We start from the raw sequence: 20447 nt of genomic DNA, 5'->3' as shown, positions 1-20447 counted from the left end.
TACCCCGCTGACTGACCGTATTTCAAACAGAATGCTGTACGAAAAGTGTAGTTGAATCCCGCTTTCTTGGGCAATAATGAGAGAAAGGTATAGATGGCTAGCGCATCTTCTGCGGATGGAGGGTGACGGATTGCCAAAGACTGTCCTTTTTCGCGTACCATCTAGGGCTAAACGGAAAGCAGGTCTTCCGCGGTTGGGGTGAGAGGATGTTGTAAAGAAAAATTTAAGGGAAATGGGAATTTCCTGAGAGGATGTAAAGGGGGATGCTTTGATTAGATTAGGGTGGAGGAAGAGCGTTCGTAGCTGTCTTAGCCTCAGGCGGCTTGGTGCTGCGGTGAGTTGTTAGTAGTAGTAATATTACAGAAATGAAAAAAAAAACGTTTTGGGTAATAGGCCTACTTGTTTCATCAAGACTAGTTTTTATTCGGTCTTCAAGATAAGATCAGGCTCAGTGTTGATGTAAAAGGTGTAAAATTATGATTCTGCATATAATAATAGAAAAAATGTAATGACAATTGTAAAAACTGACGAATTGAACAATCGTATTCTGTTTAATTAAATTGAGTAACTCAAATCGTTCAAATAAGGTAAGTTTAATTGCAACTACTATTGCATTTTATGATAGGAGATGTAACACATTTTTTTGGGAAAAAATAGAAGCCTCTCATTGTCTTAAGCCACAAATCGAGGGATGGCCCGAAATGTGTCACTTTTGGCAGTACAAAAGGCCCTCTCAGGATATACACTAGATACCGGAGAGTTGGCCATCCCCTTGATATAAATAAGACCTAGGAAAGCTGACTGGGCCAATAGATCAAATGTATTTCGATTAATTAAATTAATGGGATTCGATACCTTAAATTAATTTTCACGAGCCTCAGCGTCGGCTGACCGTCTCAAAGACTAAGGGTCCATTACCGAATTCTCCCCGAGAATTAGTGATCATTGAAAGTTGTCGAGAATTTGTGATTCAGTTGTGAAATTTGACTGAAAAGCCAGTGAAATTTTACGTTTCTTTCGTCGGTGAGCTTGTCAATCAAAGCGGGTGACACTACAGAGAACTCCCAAAGCTGCCAAATTTCTCAAATGGTGTTTTTTAAGCTGATTTATAACGTTTTTCAAGCAGGTATGCTTGAACGGTGGCTGGAACTTACCCCCCCCCCCTTCCCCGGAAAATACCCCCTGGAAAATATCCCTCCCCCACAAAATACTCCCCCCCCCCGTGGAAAATATCCCCCTCCCCCAGAAAAACACCCCCTCCCTGTGGAAAGTAAGGCTTTCCAAATTTGAGAATTTTATTTGAGTTTTTTTTTTGTAAGGGGAATGAATTTTGGTACTCTTGTATTATACGCCACTCACTCAAGTTTACGCTGTGTAAAACTCGAGGACAAACCGGTTTCTTCCTTAGTTTCTTTCAGCTTAACACAAGACAAGACAAGTGACAGAATAGATGGGAAATATATAATTCGGGCTATATATTTGCACATAAGGGGAGGAGTAAAGTATTTGGACAGTTTGAAGTAAAAAAACAATTCTTACTTCATAATATGCAGAATAATGGTACCTAACACATTTTGCATGCCGACCCGCTATACTTTACCCCCCCCCTTAATGTGCAAATATACAGCCCAAATTTGTTTCTAAAGTAACGCAGAAACCGGTTTGTTCTCGAGTTTTACACATCGTAATCTTGAGTGAGTGGTGTTTAACACACAAGTATCGGAATTTTCCATGGAGAGAGAGCTGGATTTCCCGGTATTGTTTAAAAACGATCAGAAATTAAATTTAAAAAAAAAGTTTTTTCAACTGAAAGTAAGGAGCAACATCAAAACTAAATGAACATAAATTATTACGTATATGAAAGGAGTTGCCCCTTCCACAAGACCTTGCTCTTAACGCCAAAGTTTTGACCTTTTGTCCTAATTCTTTACGAACAATTCCTGAAAGACAATGGCCGTTTAATTAGAACAATAAGCTTTGTTTTAAAATTGTTAAAAAAAAACTTTGTTTAACAAAAATTTTAAGGCAAAGAGCGAGGTTTTCTGGGATTTCTGGTATCGAAGTTTTCCCAAGGATTTCTAGGAATGTAGGCGTCGGCTTTTAAGTTTTTGTTGTTTATTCGGATCACTTGTCCCAAGCTCTGTAAGCTATGGCAAGACCATCCTTTCAATTCTAAGCAATTTGGCCACATAATTGAAAAGTTTGTAATAGACGAGATAGGGTGATCCTTTAAGGTATCGAACGAGGTGATTCTTTAAACTTAAAGGTAAGTTTAGGTTGAACGTATTTAATTCCAGTTATCATGATTCCAGGTGATCCTTTAAGTTTAGATTGAGCGTATTTGACTCCAGGTAATCGTTTAAGTTTAGGTTGAATGTATTTGATTCCAGTTATCATGATTCCAGGTGATACTTTCAGTTTAGATTGAACATATTTGATTCCAGTTATCATGATTCCAGGTGATACTTTAAGTTTAGGTTGAACGTATTTGATTCCAGTTATCATGATTCCAGGTGATCCTTTAAGTTTAGATTGAGCGTATTTGACTCCAGGTACTCGTTTAAGTTTAGGTTGAATGTATTTGATTCCAGTAATCATGATTCCAGGTGATACTTTCAGTTTAGATTGAACATATTTGATTCCAGTTATCATGATTCCAGGTGATCCTTTAAGTTTAGATTGAGCGTATTTGACTCCAGGTAATCGTTTAAGTTTAGGTTGAATGTATTTGATTCCAGTAATCATGATTCCAGGTGATACTTTCAGTTTAGATTGAACATATTTGATTCCAGTTATCATGATTCCAGGTGATCCTTTAAGTTTAGATTGAGAGTATTTGACTCCAGGTAATCGTTTAAGTTTAGGTTGAATGTATTTGATTCCAGTAATCATGATTCAAGGTGATCATTTAAGTTGAGATTGAATATATTTGATTCCAGTTATCATGATTCCAGGTGATCCTTTCAGTTTAGATTGAGCGTATTTGACTCCAGGTAATCGTTTAAGTTTAGGTTGAATGTATTTGATTCCAGTAATCATGATTCCAGGTGATACTTTCAGTTTAGATTGAATATATTTGATTCCAGTTATCATGATTCCAGGTGATCCTTTAAGTTTAGATTGAGCGTATTTGACTCCAGGTAATCGTTTAAGTTTAGGTTGAGTGTATTTGATTCCAGTAATCATGATTCCAGGTGATACTTTCAGTTTAGATTGAATATATTTGATTCCAGTTATCATGATTCCAGGTGATCCTTTAAGTTTAGATTGAGCGTATTTGACTGCAGGTAATCGTTTAAGTTTAGGTTGAGTGTATTTGATTCCAGTTATCATGATTCCAGGTGATCCTTTCAGTTTAGATTGAACATATTTGATTCCAGTTATCATGATTCCAGGTGATCCTTTAAGTTTAGATTGAGCGTATTTGACTGCAGGTAATCGTTTAAGTTTAGGTTGAGTGTATTTGATTCCAGTAATCATGATTCCAGGTGATACTTTCAGTTTAGATTGAATATATTTGATTCCAGTTATCATGATTCCAGGTGATCCTTTAAGTTTAGATTGAGCGTATTTGACTTCAGGTAATCGTTTAAGTTTAGGTTAAATGTATTTGATTCCAGTAATCATGATTCCAGGTGATACTTTCAGTTTAGATTGAACATATTTGATTCCAGTTATCATGATTCCAGGTGATCCTTTAAGTTTAGATTGAGCGTATTTGACTGCAGGTAATCGTTTAAGTTTAGTTTGAGTGTATTTGAGTCCAGTAATCATGATTCCAGGTGATACTTTCAGTTTAGATTGAACATATTTGATTCCAGTTATCATGATTCCAGGTGATCCTTTAAGTTTAGATTGATCGTATTTGACTTCAGGTAATCTTTTAAGTTTAGGTTGAATGTATTTGATTCCAGTCATCATGATTCCAGGTGATCATTTCAGTTGAGATTGAACATATTTTATTCAAGTTATCATGATTCCATGTGATCCTTTCAGTTTAGATTGAGCGTATTTGACTACAGGTAATAGTGTAAGTTTAGGTTAACGGTATTTGATTCCAGTAATCATGATTCCAGGTGATAATTTCAGTTTAGATTGAACATATTTGATTCCAGTTATCATGATTCCAGGTGATACTTTAAGTTTAGATTGAACATATTTAATTCCAGTTATCATGATTCCAGGTTATACTTTCAGTTTAGATTGAACATATTTGATTCCAGTAATCATGATTCCAGGTGATACTTTCAGTTTAGATTGAACATATTTGATTCCAGTTATCATGATTCCAGGTGATCCTTTAAGTTTAGATTGAGCGTATTTGACTTCAGGTAATCGTTTAAGTTTAGGTTGAATGTATTTGATTCCAGTAATCATGATTCCAGGTGATCCTTTCAGTTTAGATTGAATATATTTGATTCCAGTTATCATGATTCCAGGTGATCCTTTCAGTTTAGTTTGAACATATTTGATTCCAGTTATCATGATTCCAGGTGATACTTTCAGTTCAGATTGAACATATTTGATTCCAGTAATCATGATTCCAGGTGATACTTTCAGTTTAGATTGAACATATTTGATTCCAGTTATCATGATTCCAGGTGATCCTTTAAGTTTAGATTGAGCGTATTTGACTTCAGGTAATCGTTTAAGTTTAGATTGAACATATTTGATTCCAGTTGTCATGATTCCAGGTGATCCTTTAAGTTTAGATTGAATGTATTTGATTCCAGTTATCATGATTCCAGGTAATCCTTTAAATTTAAATTCAGCGTATTTAATTCAAGGGAATGCAATGTATTTCAGAAAAATGAAAACTTCTAATTTTCTTGATACCCAGCTAATAGGAAAGGCGTTGTTTCTATGGATTTAACGCCAGGGTCGTATCTAGTTGGGCGAGAGAAGTATTTTTTCAGGGGGTTACAAAAAACTTTGAAAAATGCATCAAAAATTTGTTTATATGCATTTTTGATATGTTTTAATGAAACAGACAAACATCTCAGAGGGTTTCTAACCTCCACCCTCCCCCCTGTCTTCTGGATACGGCCCTGTCTAGCTTATATCGTTTATTCAAGTCAAGTTGAGTTAAACCATTTAAATTAAGAGTATATAATTCAAATTATTATTGGATTTTATAAAAGGAGATGTAGAGCATTTCAGAAAGAAGATAGAAACTTCTATTATATTGAGGCCCAAAATAGTTATATGAGAGTGGATTGGACTTGTCGACCACTGTACTTCGTTCAATAGGCCTTATTACAAATTTAACCCCATTAATTTCCTTTAAAATCAGCCATCGAACAACTCTCTACAATGTTCCAGTGTCAAGCTATCTGCGGAAAAGAACAGAGAAAAAGAAAAAAAAGATGCCGTTTTGGCAGAATGCTGTAGTAGCTGCCACTTCTTGATTTTCAAGCCAATATATTATTATTATTATTATTATTCGTTTATTGCCCGTCAAAAAAAAGGTAAAAAAGGTACAGTAGACTTAGTAATCACTAAAGAAAACAAAAAGAAAAAAAAGAAGAAAAAGAAGGACACAAACACACATTGAAAATTCAAATGCATGACAAAAAAAAAACTCTTCATTACATTAATACGAACAATGATGCTAACGAAAGGATGATAAAAATTTCTTTTAAAATGGGAGAGAGATTTGTTAATAAATACCCGTCAAAGAAAAAGGTACATATACGGAATAACCACTAAAATGACAAAACAAAAATAGAGAGAGAAAAAAAAATCATTACATGCATTACATTAATACAAAAAAAAAACTATTGTGAACAAATTGGTGACCATGGATGATTAAACTTACTTTGAAAACGGGATAGAGATTTATTAATGCTAATATTAGGGTCAGTTAGCTTATACAAATGAATAATTTTACGGTTTCTTGTCCAAGGGGGCAAATTTAAAAGATATTTAGCAAATCTGAAGAAGATTGATCGTAGGTGCTTTTTATCTGTAGATGTAAAGAATTTCCAGAAATGAGCAATCTAAAGCGGATCTGGAAGGGCTGTGGCGCTGTACATGGATGCTAGAATGTAACGGTTGAAACGTAGTTTGCTTTTTACGATTACAACGTAAGAAATGCTAATTTTACGCTCAACGTGAGAAATCAGCAAACGACGTGTGTGGCCTATAGATGTGCCAATTGGAAGGCCCAGGTATGTAATATGGTCTGCGGGTTTAACGAGAGAACCGTCTATATTTATAAGAGAAGTAGAGGGATTTCGCCAATTGAAAAGGATTACTTGGGATTTCTCAGGATTAAAAGACAGACCGATTTTTGAATATTCATCTTTGAGGATTTTGAAATTCTGCTCAATGCGCTGGATCGTTCGGCTGAGATTCAGGATGTCATCAGCATAACAAATAAGAGACATATCGATTCTCCCAAGAATGCATGAAGGAAGACACTTTGCCTGAGCTTCTATGACACTATTATTGAACAGGGCTGAGGAAGTGATAGCTCCCTGTCTAGTCCCTTTCTTAACAAGGATAGGGTACTGAGGATTCACACGCATAGTTGAGGGATTTAAAGAGTCTGGCCTCACATGAGAATTAATGCAAGTATACAGGGATTGATGAAGAGCTGAATGCAGGGGAAAACGGGATGGAAGTTTTAAACGCACTCTTAGATTCCTATATAAATCCCTGAGAACACGAATAACTGATGGGTTTACGCCTCGTTTTGCCATATGAAGAAGCATGGACGAATGAATTAAGGAATTGAACGCAAGTTTAACGTCATATCTGGTGAGCATCATACTTTCTTTCAAAGATACAGTGTCGGCGGGGGCAGTAAAAACTGCTGTAAGAGCATGAGAACAGCCAAGATTAGTCTGAAAACCGAATTGATGTGAGGGAACGTAACATTTATGTCTTAACTCATCAAGAAAAAGAAGCTAGAAAAGTTTGCATGTCGTAGTAGATATGGTGATGGGATGGAAAGAGGAACATTGCAGCTCAGATTTCCCTTTTTTGGGAATTGGAGTCAGATCACCAATGCAGAACGAGGAAGGAGCAATACATATGACAAATATCTTTTGCATGAAAAGGCTGAGGTGATGCACCCATTCGTAACTTCCAATACTGATGTGTAGAGTGCTTACCTTATCTTTCCCTCAAGACACTTTCTTTGTAAATTGTGATCTGGTTCTTATGACAGCACCACAAGCAACAACAACATTATGGTCAACAGATTCATCAATGAATTTGCAGAGCTCGTCACAAAATTGTGACTCTAAAACAGGATCAGGTTCAGAAAGTTCACTTGAAAAATGGTATATCCTTTCGGACAAAGGTATATCATTTAGGTCTGACAAAGTTAAGGACCCAGTACGAGGTGATATCTTCCACGGTAGATAATGTGAATTCCTGACCTTCTCGGGGTAAAGGGTCTGCATTTTAGACCGATGAAGGTCAAGTTCCTTAGCAAAACATTTTTTTGATACTTTTCTCAGTTCATTGACTATTCCTTGACGGGGGCATAGGCAATCTCTCCATAATTTGTACCAAAATTTAGCACGGTCACAAGCTTCAACCAGCACTAGATTTCCTGACCACCCGGGAACTTGGGTACCAACACGTATTTTTTTAAGAGGAACTGCCCTTTTTTTAGCACACAAAAGCGCATGGCAGATTTCTGCGGAGTAGATATCAAGAGTTAATTTAACCTAATTATTGTTTTTATTAGAAGACTTTTGCAGAAGATGAAATGGAACCTGGTTCTTGTTAAGGATGTTATATGAACTTTCAATAAACTGAGATGTGTAAATTTTATTCCAATCACCACAAGTATACTACTTGTGCCGGTGAACGGTATGAGGCCGTAACACTGGAATCGGGGAAGCTTCTCGGTTGAAACTAGAAGTAACAGGAAGGTGGTCTGAAACTTGAATTTTGGAAAATACCTCAACACAAGGTATATCAAGGTTATATGACACAACATGGTCGAGGTTAGATGTGCAAGAGGAAGAATGAATGTAAGTAAACTGAGCAGATTTCTGCTGAACTTTAAAATCATCACCAAATATTCCTAACAGTAAAGAAACACGGATAGAAGCTGAAGACAACCTGCAATTTAAATCACAATTAAAATCACGTACGATCAAACACGGGATTTTCAGTTTAAAGACATCATGAAGACAAGAGCTAAGTTTACTAACTGCTAAAGCGAAATCTCTCTCTGAATCTTCATCTTTGTAATCTGTGGGTAAATACACATTTATTATTGCGTACTCATCTACTCGAACAGCTTAAATACTATCACTAGAAAAGAAAACACTAGAATTAAGATTCGATGCTACATAAGTAGCAATACCACCAGAAGCTCAGCCTTTAGAAGCACTAAGTTTAGCAGGAACCGGAAAATTTCTGAAGGTGGCTCTAATGTCTAGTAAACAAAGGCTGTAGTTGGTCAAGAAATGTTCCTGCAAACACAGAATGTCATAATTATGAAGTATATTCGCAATAATAAGTATTCTTTTATAAGACCAGCGTCAATACTCCAAGAGAGCAAAAAAATGTCCATGTATCTACTTAGCTGTCCGTTTATCGGTTTGAGAGTTGCCAGGGCATTCGATACTGCAACAGGTGTGATTAAACTCTTTACATGTAATGCAAAACATGTTCCGAACACATGGATTATCCCTGGTGGAAGAATGCTCCATGGAACCACAGCGAGAGCACAGTTCTGCGTTCTTACAATCAGCAGCAAAATGTTCTTGTTGGTGGCATCTGAAATACCTTCTAGGTAGCCTATGAATATGAAATTCTGGACAATTAACTTCTAATAACCCACCATCACAAAATTTTTCAGAAAAGAATCGAGATCACTCCGTTGTTCAAAATAAATCTTGTAGACACGTTACTTGCCGCGTGACACTGCAGAGCTTTGACACACTTTGGAATAATTTTCCCTAGATCTTTTTCATTCATTTCTGTCGCTACGCCTTTTATTACACCGATGAAGGTGGGAAATTTAACAGAGGCTAACAGGCCAGGTTGGAACTTTTTCATCTGGTCAACAATTGAGGAGGCAGCGGGTTTACTTTTTACGACAATTTTTTCACTCTGATGAAGAACGTTTCACCTCTGAAATATCATTTGCAGCTTCAGGACATATTTTATCAATAAAATCTTTCCTTAATAGTGGAGATGAAAGATTGGAGGGGCAATTTTTTAACACAGCAGCATAGGTAGGAGGATTGGATTGGTCCTTGGTGCAAGACGACTGAGCGGAAAAGGGCCAGGCAGAAGTTGCCTGTACTGCAAGATGTTGCTTATTTAGCTCAGACAAACTGTCAATTTTACGGGAAAGTTCATTCATGCGACAGGTTAACGTTGCAACGATCGCATCACCAATTGTTGGAATTTCACACGGTGAATATATCACGAATTTCGGGATCTTACGTTTTTCTTTCAATACCGTAGATAACCACTTACAAATGTCAAGAATATTTTCATCGTCTTTTTAGCATCTAATTAAAGGTGTTCCAATTTCTAGCACCTGATGTAAGACCTCCTTTGCCTTTAGAATGGTTTCATGACTGAAAAAGCTTGTCGACTTAGCAATTATTGTTTCTACTTTGATACCATCGATCATCAATCGAGAAATAAAATTCAATATTGGATTTAAAATAATATCCGAGTCGCCCATTATTTCATAATTGCACTTACGGTAATAATATTCAATAGATAAAATACACTCGAAATCAATGCCAAAAACCGTCGCCAATATAAACTCAATCCAATCAAGCAGGCAGTGACGTCACAGTGGAGTTACAGCTTTGTAGTCCGAGAAATTGTTTTCAAGGTCACTGAATTAATGAGATTTCAAAATCTAAAAAGATAATCTCACACTGAATCTAGGTCAGGAATTGCAATCACTTACATTCCTTATGAAATATACTTGGGTTGCGCAATAAATTATCCTTTTTGTCACTTCAAATATAATCCGATTACGAATGCTATTTATTTGGTTAGATGTTCACAGCACGGGAGCCAAGGGACAAGCTGTTCAAGCAGGCAGTGACGTCACAGTGGAGTTACAGCTTTGTAGTCCGAAAAATTGTTTTCAAGGTCACTGAATTAATGAGATTTCAAAATCTAAAAAGATAATCTCACACTGAATCTAGGTCAGGAATTGCAATCACTTACATTCCTTATGAAATATACTTGGGTTGCGCAATAAATTATCCTTTTTGTCACTTCAAATATAATCCGATTACGAATGCTATTTATTTGGTTAGATGTTCACAGCACGGGAGCCAAGGGACAAGCTGTTCAAGCCAAGGGACAGAAAGTTTTCTATATAGGGGATTCGGACAAGGTGGTTCTAATGGCATATTATTTTTGATCTTACTCTATTTTTAGGAGTTATGGATTATTATATTTCTTAACATTGGACATGATTGTCTCTTACTAGGCTGCTAGCGACCGCTGCAACCCGGATTACACACTGACAAAAGCTTTGCATAACACTTTTGGAATTACGTCAACCCATCTGTATCGCCCAAAACGCCTTTAGTGTACGAGTTTTACTGTGGAACTATGTCTAGATGAATTACCGCTCAAATACTGCTATACATTTAATTTATTTTGATTTTTCAGTTGGGTGGAAGTCAATCTACACCAGACATTCATTTAAGTACGTCCTCGCAATCGTCTCAGAACAAAGCCCGGGGTCGCGCCCATGACAAATTGATGAAGGTAAGCAAAAAAATTGCACCATAGTTTTTTTTTGAGTTAGGGAAAATCATTCAAGGCACAGCTGTCAAAGCCTTAAATACATCAAAAAAAAATCGATACAACATACTGAAAGCCCAAGGATTGTTTAAAAAAGTGCAAATAGTTTAAGGTTTAGTTTCTTTGCTAGTTATGGTGATAAAATTCGTCTTCTTTTTTTTTAAGGTAAGCCTATGAGATTTCTTTATGAATCCCTGATCGGCTTCAAGTCAGTGGAGGTTTTAAGGGGGGGGGGCAGAGGGCGCAGAAATTTGAACCCAGGGCACCTGACCTGAGCGCAGAAATTTTACTGGGGTTAATATTAAGTAAAATTAATTAATCAAAAATAAATAATAATAAAATTAAGATTATAAAAACTAAATCATTAATTAGTTAATAAATTGAAAATAATTCTGTTTATAAATGAAAATTTTGTAAACACTTGGACTGAATTTTTTTTTGGGTGGAGGCTAATGAATATTTTACCCCGGGCGCAAGAGAGAACCTCCACTGCTTCAAGGCCATTAGGAAACAATGCCACCATTTTTCCCCCTTGATCGTGTTCAGGCTACCATTCGTAAACGTTGTTAGCTGTTAAGAGGGAAACTAGTTCAGTGTATCAAAGGCTCAAATAAAAATATAGAAGGCCAAATAAAAAAAAACAAAAGGTTAAATAAAAATATGAAAGGTCAAATAAAAGGTCAATGACTTAAAAAAAAGGATAGAATATTATGTACGGAAAACCCTATGACTCTGTTGAAAATTGCAAGGTATTTAAGGTTTGTTTTCTTTGCCACATACTTTGATAAAAATTACTTTTTCTTCTGTATAAGGTAAGCCCCTGAGATATCTATATGAGTTCCCTATTGCTTCCAGGCCATTTGGGAAAAATAGCCAAAAGACCGCAAAATTATTGACGGACCATAATTTTCATGAGAGGGGGAAATGGGTTCCAAGTTCAAAGTTAATTCGTCAACTAAAAGTAAACTGGTTGCTGGGGAGGGTGGTGAAATTAATTGAAATTGCTTAACAAAGGCCATAAGCAGCCCCGCTCCCCCATGAGAAAACATGATTTTTAAGGCTTTAATTTTTTTTAATTCACGTGCTTTCTTCGGTTATTGGCTTCGGGGTCACTTGGCAAAAAATCGCCGAAAGACTGCAATATTATATAAGGAATATATATAATAAAATATATATAGGACTATTATAATATATATAGGACCTTATATATAATATAAGGACTGCAATTTGTTTTTTGGCTTGCTTTTGTTCAAAAATATCCTAATTTAGATTTATTCCTAAAACATGTAGTAGTTTTACCTATTGATTTGTTTCGGGCCTCTAAATTGGAATAACTTACTTAACTTGTGGGATAACTTCATGGGACATCATAAGGGATAACTCGAGAAAAATCAAACCTACAAATTAGGATAACTTACAATCAAGAAGTAGCTGTTAAAGCTACTTCTGTTAAAGCTGGGAAAGCTATTTAGCTACTGTCTGGGGTAAAGTTAGAAAGTATTGCTGAATTTATAATTTCAGAAAGGAAGGATGGGGTTTATTGAGAGGGAGTAGAGTTTAAAAGAAATAATGAATCTTCTAAGTATTATTTAGGTCGGAAAGCCTAATCAAGTTCCGGCTGCACGTCATAAGTACGTCATAGTGGTAGATGCTCATGACGTATGCGCTCATGACGTATGCGTTCATGACGAACCAACTGACTTATACGGTAGTGACTCAGATGAATTAATGAAAATAGTCAAACTAGCTAGATATAATTATTTGTTATTATCTATTTATATTATCTAGTTATAGTTAATTCTAAATATATAGCTAAATACCAGTCTGGTAGTTCTAGCATGATGTGAGACCACTAACTTTATTTCTTATTCTTACTGGATTTTTGTACCTTATTTTATTATTTTATTTTATTACTGTAAGTTGAAGACTGTGAGGATCGATACAGGACTCTGTATCGATCCATTTTTTTACATTTTGTATCGATCGATATAGGATGTAAAAAAATACCTTTTGTAACCGACAATTTCGTATGACACTTTGTTCATTTACAACCCCTCCCCTTTAAAACAAACTTTCTATTAAATTTACATAAGTCCCCCCATTACCGACCCGTCCCCCTCTGGTTTAAACCATCAGTTGTCAAAACCACTTTCTCCTTCCATCTCATAAATTAAATCTCATATTCATGCATCTGTGGATGAAAAGTTCGTCTGTGCCAGATTGGCCGGATGGGGCGCATTTGCGCCCTTTTGGTGCCTTTTTAAAGTGTTTGCGCATTATATTTTTCAAATTGGTGTATTTTTTTAAGGGGGGGGGGATCGTTCATCGGCCATTTTGGTGCTTTTTTATGGTGTTTCTGCATTAGGTTTTTCAAATTGGTGTATTTTTTTGAGGAGGGGGGGGGGGAGATCGTTCATACTTCCGCAAGGAAAACTTTGTTTTTTAAATTATCATTTGCTTGCTTTTATTTTTTTAAATGTACACATAAAAACTCACAAATCTTTCTCTAATTTAGGTAATGAAATGAAGGAAGTCATCACGAGTTTGGCCGGATTATTCTTTGAGGAACAATCATGACACAAACATCTATCGGTCCAATTAATTCTTGCACACTTTGAAAAACGTAATGTGCAGACACCTTAAAAAACACCAAAATGGCGCAAATGCGCCCTATCCGGCCACTCTGGCACAGACGAACTTTTCATGCACACATAAGATTATCCGGCTAGAGTGGCCAGATGGGGCGCATTTGTGCCATTTTGGTGTTTTTTTAAGGTGCTTGCGCATTAACTTTTTTTTTTCAAATTGGTGTTTTTTTTAGAAGGTGTGGGGAGAGATCTTTCATACGGCGAGCTTTTGGCGTATTTTCTCTTTTATGGTGGTGTAACTTTAAACCAAATATCTGGAAACACCGGTCATCCCATTCATCTCTTAAAACAACGTTCATATTCATGCATTTGTGCATTAAAAGTTAGTCAATGCATCGCCTGGTTACCGTTGAAAAAGAAAACATAAGTAGGCTATGTACATAAAGGTTGTTTTTTATTTTAAAAGTAAGATGCCCCATCTGGTACTTCCAGAGTTAATTTAAAGCTGACATTTAAAGAAAAACAGTTATGAAGCAGCAGGGAAGAACGTTTAAAGAGAAAGTTAAAGGGAAGAGTCATTTAAGGAAAAACAGTTATGAAGCAGCAGAGAAGAACGTTTAAAGAAAACGTTAAAGAACGTCAAAGGGAAGAGTCATTTAAAGAAAAACAGTTATGAAGCAGCAGGGAATAACGTTTAAAGAGAAAGTGAAAGGGAAGAGTCATTTAAGGAAAAACAGTTATGAAGCAGCAGAGAAGAACATTTAAAGAAAACGTTAAATGGAAGAGTCATTTAAAGAAAAACAGTTATGAAGCAGTAGGGAAGAACGTTTGAAGAAAACGTTAAAGGGAAGAGTCATTTAAGGAAAAACAGTTATGAAGCAGTAGGGAAGAACCTTTAAAGAAAACGTTAAAGAACGTTAAAGGGAAGAGTCATTTAAGGAAAAACGGTTATGAAGCAGCAGGGAAGAATGTTTAAAGAAAACGTTAAAGAACGTTAAAGGGAAGAGTCATTTAAGGAAAAACATTTATGAAGCAGCAGAGAAGAACGTTTAAAGAAAACGTTAAAGGAAGAACTTTAAAGAAAACGTTAAACGTTAAAGGGAAGATATGAATTGGCTTGTTAAGAAAATTTAAGGGAAATAGTCAATCTGGACTAGTCCCTGTTAAACCGAGAGTCAACTATCGGTAAAGAGGTTACAAAGGGGGAAGTACAGAGCCTTTTTAGACCAAATCTATTAAAAAAAGATAATTTTCGCAATTTCGCATGGGCCGAATTTACATGTACGAGTCAAAACTAAGAATAAACACAGCAAAAAATAATTATTACATTAATAATTACTTTAATAATTAGTAATTACAATTAATAAATATTAAACTAATAAAAATTAGCATTAATAATAAACACAGCAAAAAATTTTATTTATTAGATTAAGTGTGCTTTCTTTCAATTAATCAAAAAGATTCAAAAAGTAAAAAGCCATATTAAACTTAAGAGCAAAAGAAATATATCCCTATAGTAATTCAAACTCAAAAGGACTAGAACTTACTACCAAAGAATAACTGAAATAAATGAAATAATAGCAGAAAGCATTGGGTTATGGGGAATTTTGTCCTCCCTGGAAGAGTAGTTATTTGACTTTTCGACTATTCCGAACAAGATGGCTATATCAAAATTTTGATCAGATGTCTGTCGGGAAATTGCAGCTAAAAGACTACGAGAGGGGGACGGGTTCCCATTCGACTATTTCGGCCGAATGTTCCTTTAGTATTAAGAGAGCAAGAACGTTGCTGGCCTGATGCCAGATTTAGGCCTGATGCTGAGTACAAGGATTCCATCAAACAGTTCGTCGAAACGAACTGTAAGTAAGGAACGACTCGGCCCAATAGTAACCAAATCTATAAAAGACTGAATCATGACAACAAGAGACACATCAAAACAGTTGAATTGTTATGTTGATTCCAAGTATATAAAGTTCATTAAGTTTGATGTTACCCGTCAAAAGCTACGAGCCTGAGAAAATTTGATTGTGGAAACACACCCAAAAAGTCATGCGATCTTAACGAAAATCATACCGTCAGATTCAGCATATCAGAGAACCCCACGATAGACGTGTCAAGTTCCTATCTACAAAAATGTGGAATTTCGTATTCTTTGGCAGAAAGGTCTCGTATGCGTGTTATTTTCTTTTCCCCAATGGTGATTGTATCGAACCAATTGTCCTAGAAGATCGGGAGAAGCTCATTTGAATGGAGATCAATACTTCGACTGCCCTTTTTAACTGACCAAAGACATTGGAGGGCACATAGCCCGCCTCCCATTTTTCCCCCAAAGACATCCGATTAAAATTTTAGGATAGCCGTTTAGTTCATCATTGCTGAAAGGTCCAATAATTATGCTTTTGATGCTACCATAACCCTCCATAGTTGCTGGGGAAAGGGCTGTAAGTTACGCAATTTGCCCATATTGTTCGCATATAGTATTTGCTCTTAGAAAAAAATTCGAAATTTTTTTGGGTAATTTTTTTCCAGGAAGGGAATTTTTCATGGGGAAAATTTTACGGGGAATTTTCCAGGTGAAATATTACATATGGGGGGGGGGGGTAGGTTGTTTCCTGGCATGATTTGAAAAACATTCAGAAATTGAATTAAAAAAAAACAAGTTATTTCAACTGAAAGTAAGGATTAATATTAAAACAAAACAAAAAGAAATTATTTTATATATGATTGGGGCTTCGCCGTCCTCAACCCTCGCTCTTTACATTAAAGTTTGACTTTTGTCCTAATCCTTTAGGAAAGACTACTCAAACACAAAGGCGGGTGATTTTGAATTTGAAGAATCTTCAAAGAAATTTAGCGTAAAGATTGCGTAAAGTCCTTAACGTAAAGATTGCATAATACTTCGTACCAAAAATTGCATAATAACGGTTTTATACTTCAAATATTTCTTTTTGAGAGGACATTTACCTCTCATTGAAACAATTAACAGCCCTAACAGGGTCTTATTTAAGAGGGTCCAGCAATAACCAATAGTATTCCTAATAAACAGGTTTTTGATATTCCTTATTCGATCAAGTTAAAAGATGATTGAAAACATTTACAAAAGAACGATCGTCTCTTCCAGGCGCAGGATTTTAAGACCGAAGTCTAAATTTTTTATCCAGAATTTTGTTAGTTAGATTTTTAGAAAATTTCCAAAAGGACGGAATAGTATTTTGTTTCGTTTTGTAATTAGTATCGTTAGTATATCTTTTTGTCTTTTGTAATGAGTCAAGGACCCGCGATAAAGTAAAATCGCTAGAAAATAGGCACCAGGTTTCAACAAGCTGAAGAAGGTTTGGGTGTAGAACCCGAGGCAGAAACAAGCGCTGGAAACGAATACGTGATGGAGGATTCGAAATTAAGTGCGCGAAAGTCAAAAAGAGGTATCTTCAGAAAAAAGAAAAAGAAATGATTGGGTGCACTTTTATGAGCTATAAATTTGTATAAATTGTATCTTATAGTGTGCATTATTTACCAATAGACCTACAAAGGTCACACCCCCTGGGAGGGAGGGGATTTAATATGGGCGTCTCTTCAATGAAGGAGTCGGGGAGGAGTGAACACTTTCTTAGGTACATATTGAATCTCTCCACCAGGATGGGGGGTTCCATCTGACCAATATCAGGGTCCTCACTCTACCATACAGTTATGCTTATTTACCTATTTATTTACTAGTTTATATTCTCGTGTTTTTTTTTAGCAATCACAAGTCGTCGATTATCTTTCAAAATGGTCACAGTCATCTATGAGCCAAAGGATTGAGCAGTCATCGCAATCGCAAATTGTAGAAATAAAGAAACCAGCTTTGGTGATGAAGGAACAAGTCTCTGCTACCAAGGAAATTACGTAAGCCCAAAATGAGTTTTTAGTGTGGTAAATGCTGATAATATGATAGTCAGTTTTAACAGTCGACTCAGCTCGATACCCAGCTACCCAGAGCCCCCCTCCATGCTCAGCTCGATATTTTAACTACTCAGTCACCGCTTATCGGATTGTTTTTTCTTGTGCGAATACCATAAGAAGCATACATTAATGGCATTGAATTTAAGAGAATCAGAGAGATGACTCGTTAAAATTCTTCCGACTCAAATTCTTTCAAACATTCAACTGATTTAAGATTATATTCGGATAATCCATCAGTGGCGGAGTTAAGGGAGCAAGGGGGACAGCTGTCCCCGGGCGTAACTTCTGAGGGGGAGGCAAACTTAAATTTTTTGTTTACTTATATCGTGGTAGTTGTAGTGGTGGGGGGGGGGGGAGAAAAAAGAACATTGTCCTCGGGCCCTGAAAACCTTGGATGGGGGAGGCAAATCTGCTATCCAAATCAGGTTTTAGAAGGCTAGGCTATTGGAACCTGTTCAAATGTTAAAGTAATGGATTAGACTTCTCTTTCTCACATACATTTACATATAAAATGACCTGTTTAGAAGCTGTCGTCAACAAAGCGGAACCAATGAATTTATGGCACACTTGCTACTGCGCTACTATAGGAAACTGATATCTCCGGTCCTCTGTGATGGAATCTCTTACTAGATGCAGCGTTGCCAACGCTTTGAAATAAACTACCAGTTTTCCGACTAAAATTGTACCGAAAAAAATTAATTTGTACCATTTAAAGAGTGGGTTAAAATGTGTCGTGAAAAGAAGGCAATTTTTGATAAACTAAAACTTAAAAGATGTCCGAGTTAGAAATGAGCAAGTAAAACCAAAATGTACCGAAAAATTCGATTGTACCACAAAGTTTCCAAATGTACCTCTGTGTACCAGGACCTCTAAATTGTACAAAAACGGTACAATTGTACCGCATTGGCAACGCTGATTTGATGTTGTCTTTCCAACCAGTTATACGTTATGTTAGAGAATTAACTCAGAGTAATTCTTCACCGTTCCTGCAACTGTAATTACCAAGAACAGTAAAAATGTTTGACATTGTAATATTATATTATGCTTAATAACAAATGATATTATATATAATATTATATTAGACACATTTTATTATTAGTGTTTATATTATATTTGAAGTTTAGATTTTTTTTTATGTCTTATAATACCCTTCTAAGGCTCGATCCACACAATAATCCCACAAGTTGTAAAAAAACAAAAACGAATGGCATGTGTGTTTCTATGATTTTAGCGTCCAACCTTTACTGAAGAAGCGGCCAATTCAAATACTGAGAAATCGGCTGCGTCAATTTGGAGGGGGCATTCTTTTATGTCTTTTGCCCCGTCCCAGATTTTCAAAATGATTGAAAAAAATTTTCTACAAATTTTTTTTTCAAAGAACATTTAAGGGCTCCATTAAACCAAAAACGAGCGTAAATAAACTCAAATAATGTCAAAAAAATAAAAAAACAAATGGACGTGGATTGTCAGTTTAATAACCACACATTTATACCTTAAAGCCTTAATAATTGTTTATTTAATAAAGTTAAAAAATTTAAAACATTTAGAATTTATTTAGTTTTCAGTAAAGTGCAAATTATACGTAGTTTGGTCTTGAGAAGGTATGGGGTTGTCAGCCCTATTCATGTTAATTTCTGCTTGTTTTGAGTTTGACTCGGTTATTTTTTGTAATTAATTTTTGTTTAGGGTTTCATTTATTTATTGATTGTGATTTGTGGTAGTTTTACGCTCGGTAGATTATTTGATTTTATATCTACTCTTTCTTGGTTTAATAAAGCTCTTTACTTTTTTTTTGAAAAAACTCGTTTTGTGGATAAAGTTTGTAAATTAATCAAAAAATAAAGCCTTGTCTTGTTTAACATCATTTACTCTACCAGCCGCAGGACCGGCTTTTATTGGACAGCCAATCATAGTCTTCAAAATTTGAGAAGGCTGTCCAATCACAATGACTGTCTAATCAGAGCCAAGTGTCCAAAAACGACCTACCTCCAAAACATGCTGGCAAGGTGAATGATGTCAACCAAGACGGGGCTTAAGTTAAAAAAAATTTGTTTCGGCTATTCAAGGGCCACACTTTCGAGGGCTGTAATGAAAGAAATGTTGAGATGGCTAGGCCGAGTTTTACAGATGAAGGATTACAGTTTGCTAAAGATGGCGCTTTTTGACCGTCTGTCTGGACCAAACGAAAGCACATCGTCTTTGAATGTTACGGAAGAGGTCAAAAACCACGTCAAAGCTAACATGTCTCAGCCTTGGAAATGTAATCTCACTGATATTTGGCTTCTATTAGTATAAGGCTTCAGTATTTCATGGTGATAGCTTTAATTGTATTGTGAGAGCTATTGACGCCATCTGAATTAATCTTATCTGTCTGTATAATAGAATATAATAGTTTTATTTACACAATCAATCATATTTCAGAATAAAAAATCCAACTAAATGGCGCTAGTACTTACAACGAAAACAAGAAAAAAACGAGAAAAATCGAGACTATAACTTATTAAACACTGACATGTAAAAAGGAACGAAGGAATTGGCGAAACGGTGTGTTCCTAGAGAAAACATTTGCAGTCTCACTTTGTTAGCTGACCTTGTGTTTATTTTATCCCTCATCTTTTAGTTTTATTTATCCTCTTTTTAGTTCAATTTATCCCTCAGTTTTATTTATCCATCTTTTTTAGGATTTATTTTATCCCTCATCTTTTTTCTCTTATCTTTTTTATATATGCGTCTGAAAGAATAACTTTAAAGGCTCTTTTTTGTAGTGACTCAAGTTGATCGCTTAGGTAACAAATCGCTTAGGTAACAAATCGCTTAGGTAACAAATCGCTTAGGTAACAAATCGCCTAGGTAACAAATTTCTTAGAATCGCTACCTGATATATGCCGAATTTCACGGGCAGGAATAAAGAATTTTGCTAAATTTTGGCCGATTTTGCAAAATTTCTGCTTAAATTTTGGGAGGAATTTAATAAAAATTGGGAGGAATTTTAGGTACCCAAAGTCTATCATTTGTTTTTTATTATATGTAATAATTATTTTGTATAATTGTTTTTATAATTATGTAGTCATTAATAAATTACATAATAATCAATCTAAGCTTATGCCAGCGCATTGCTCCAGATATAAGTAAGAAACTCCAATTAGGATACGCTAAGATACA

General features: G+C 35.7%; 1 protein-coding gene across 2 annotated transcripts in view; it reads left to right on the top strand.

Annotated features, from left to right (window-relative positions):
• The window catches only part of LOC148939747 (uncharacterized), a 241434-nt gene that overhangs the window by 19534 nt on the left and 201453 nt on the right, over positions 1 to 20447 (top strand). For both annotated transcript variants that reach the window (XM_089106283.1, XM_089106282.1), the window contains exons 3-4: positions 10621 to 10719; positions 17083 to 17228. In XM_089106283.1, coding sequence (XP_088962409.1) covers positions 10621 to 10719; positions 17083 to 17228 — 245 coding nt within the window. The remainder of the gene's footprint in view (positions 1 to 10620; positions 10720 to 17082; positions 17229 to 20447) is intronic.

The sequence above is a fragment of the Artemia sp. Qi Xiang Cuo genome, chromosome 20 (assembly GCF_049724085.1).
Source record: "Artemia sp. Qi Xiang Cuo chromosome 20, ASM4972408v1, whole genome shotgun sequence".
Classification (NCBI taxonomy): domain Eukaryota; kingdom Metazoa; phylum Arthropoda; class Branchiopoda; order Anostraca; family Artemiidae; genus Artemia; species Artemia sp. Qi Xiang Cuo.
Note: the sequence above shows the minus strand (reverse complement) of the source record. Positions and strands in the feature narration are given on the sequence as shown.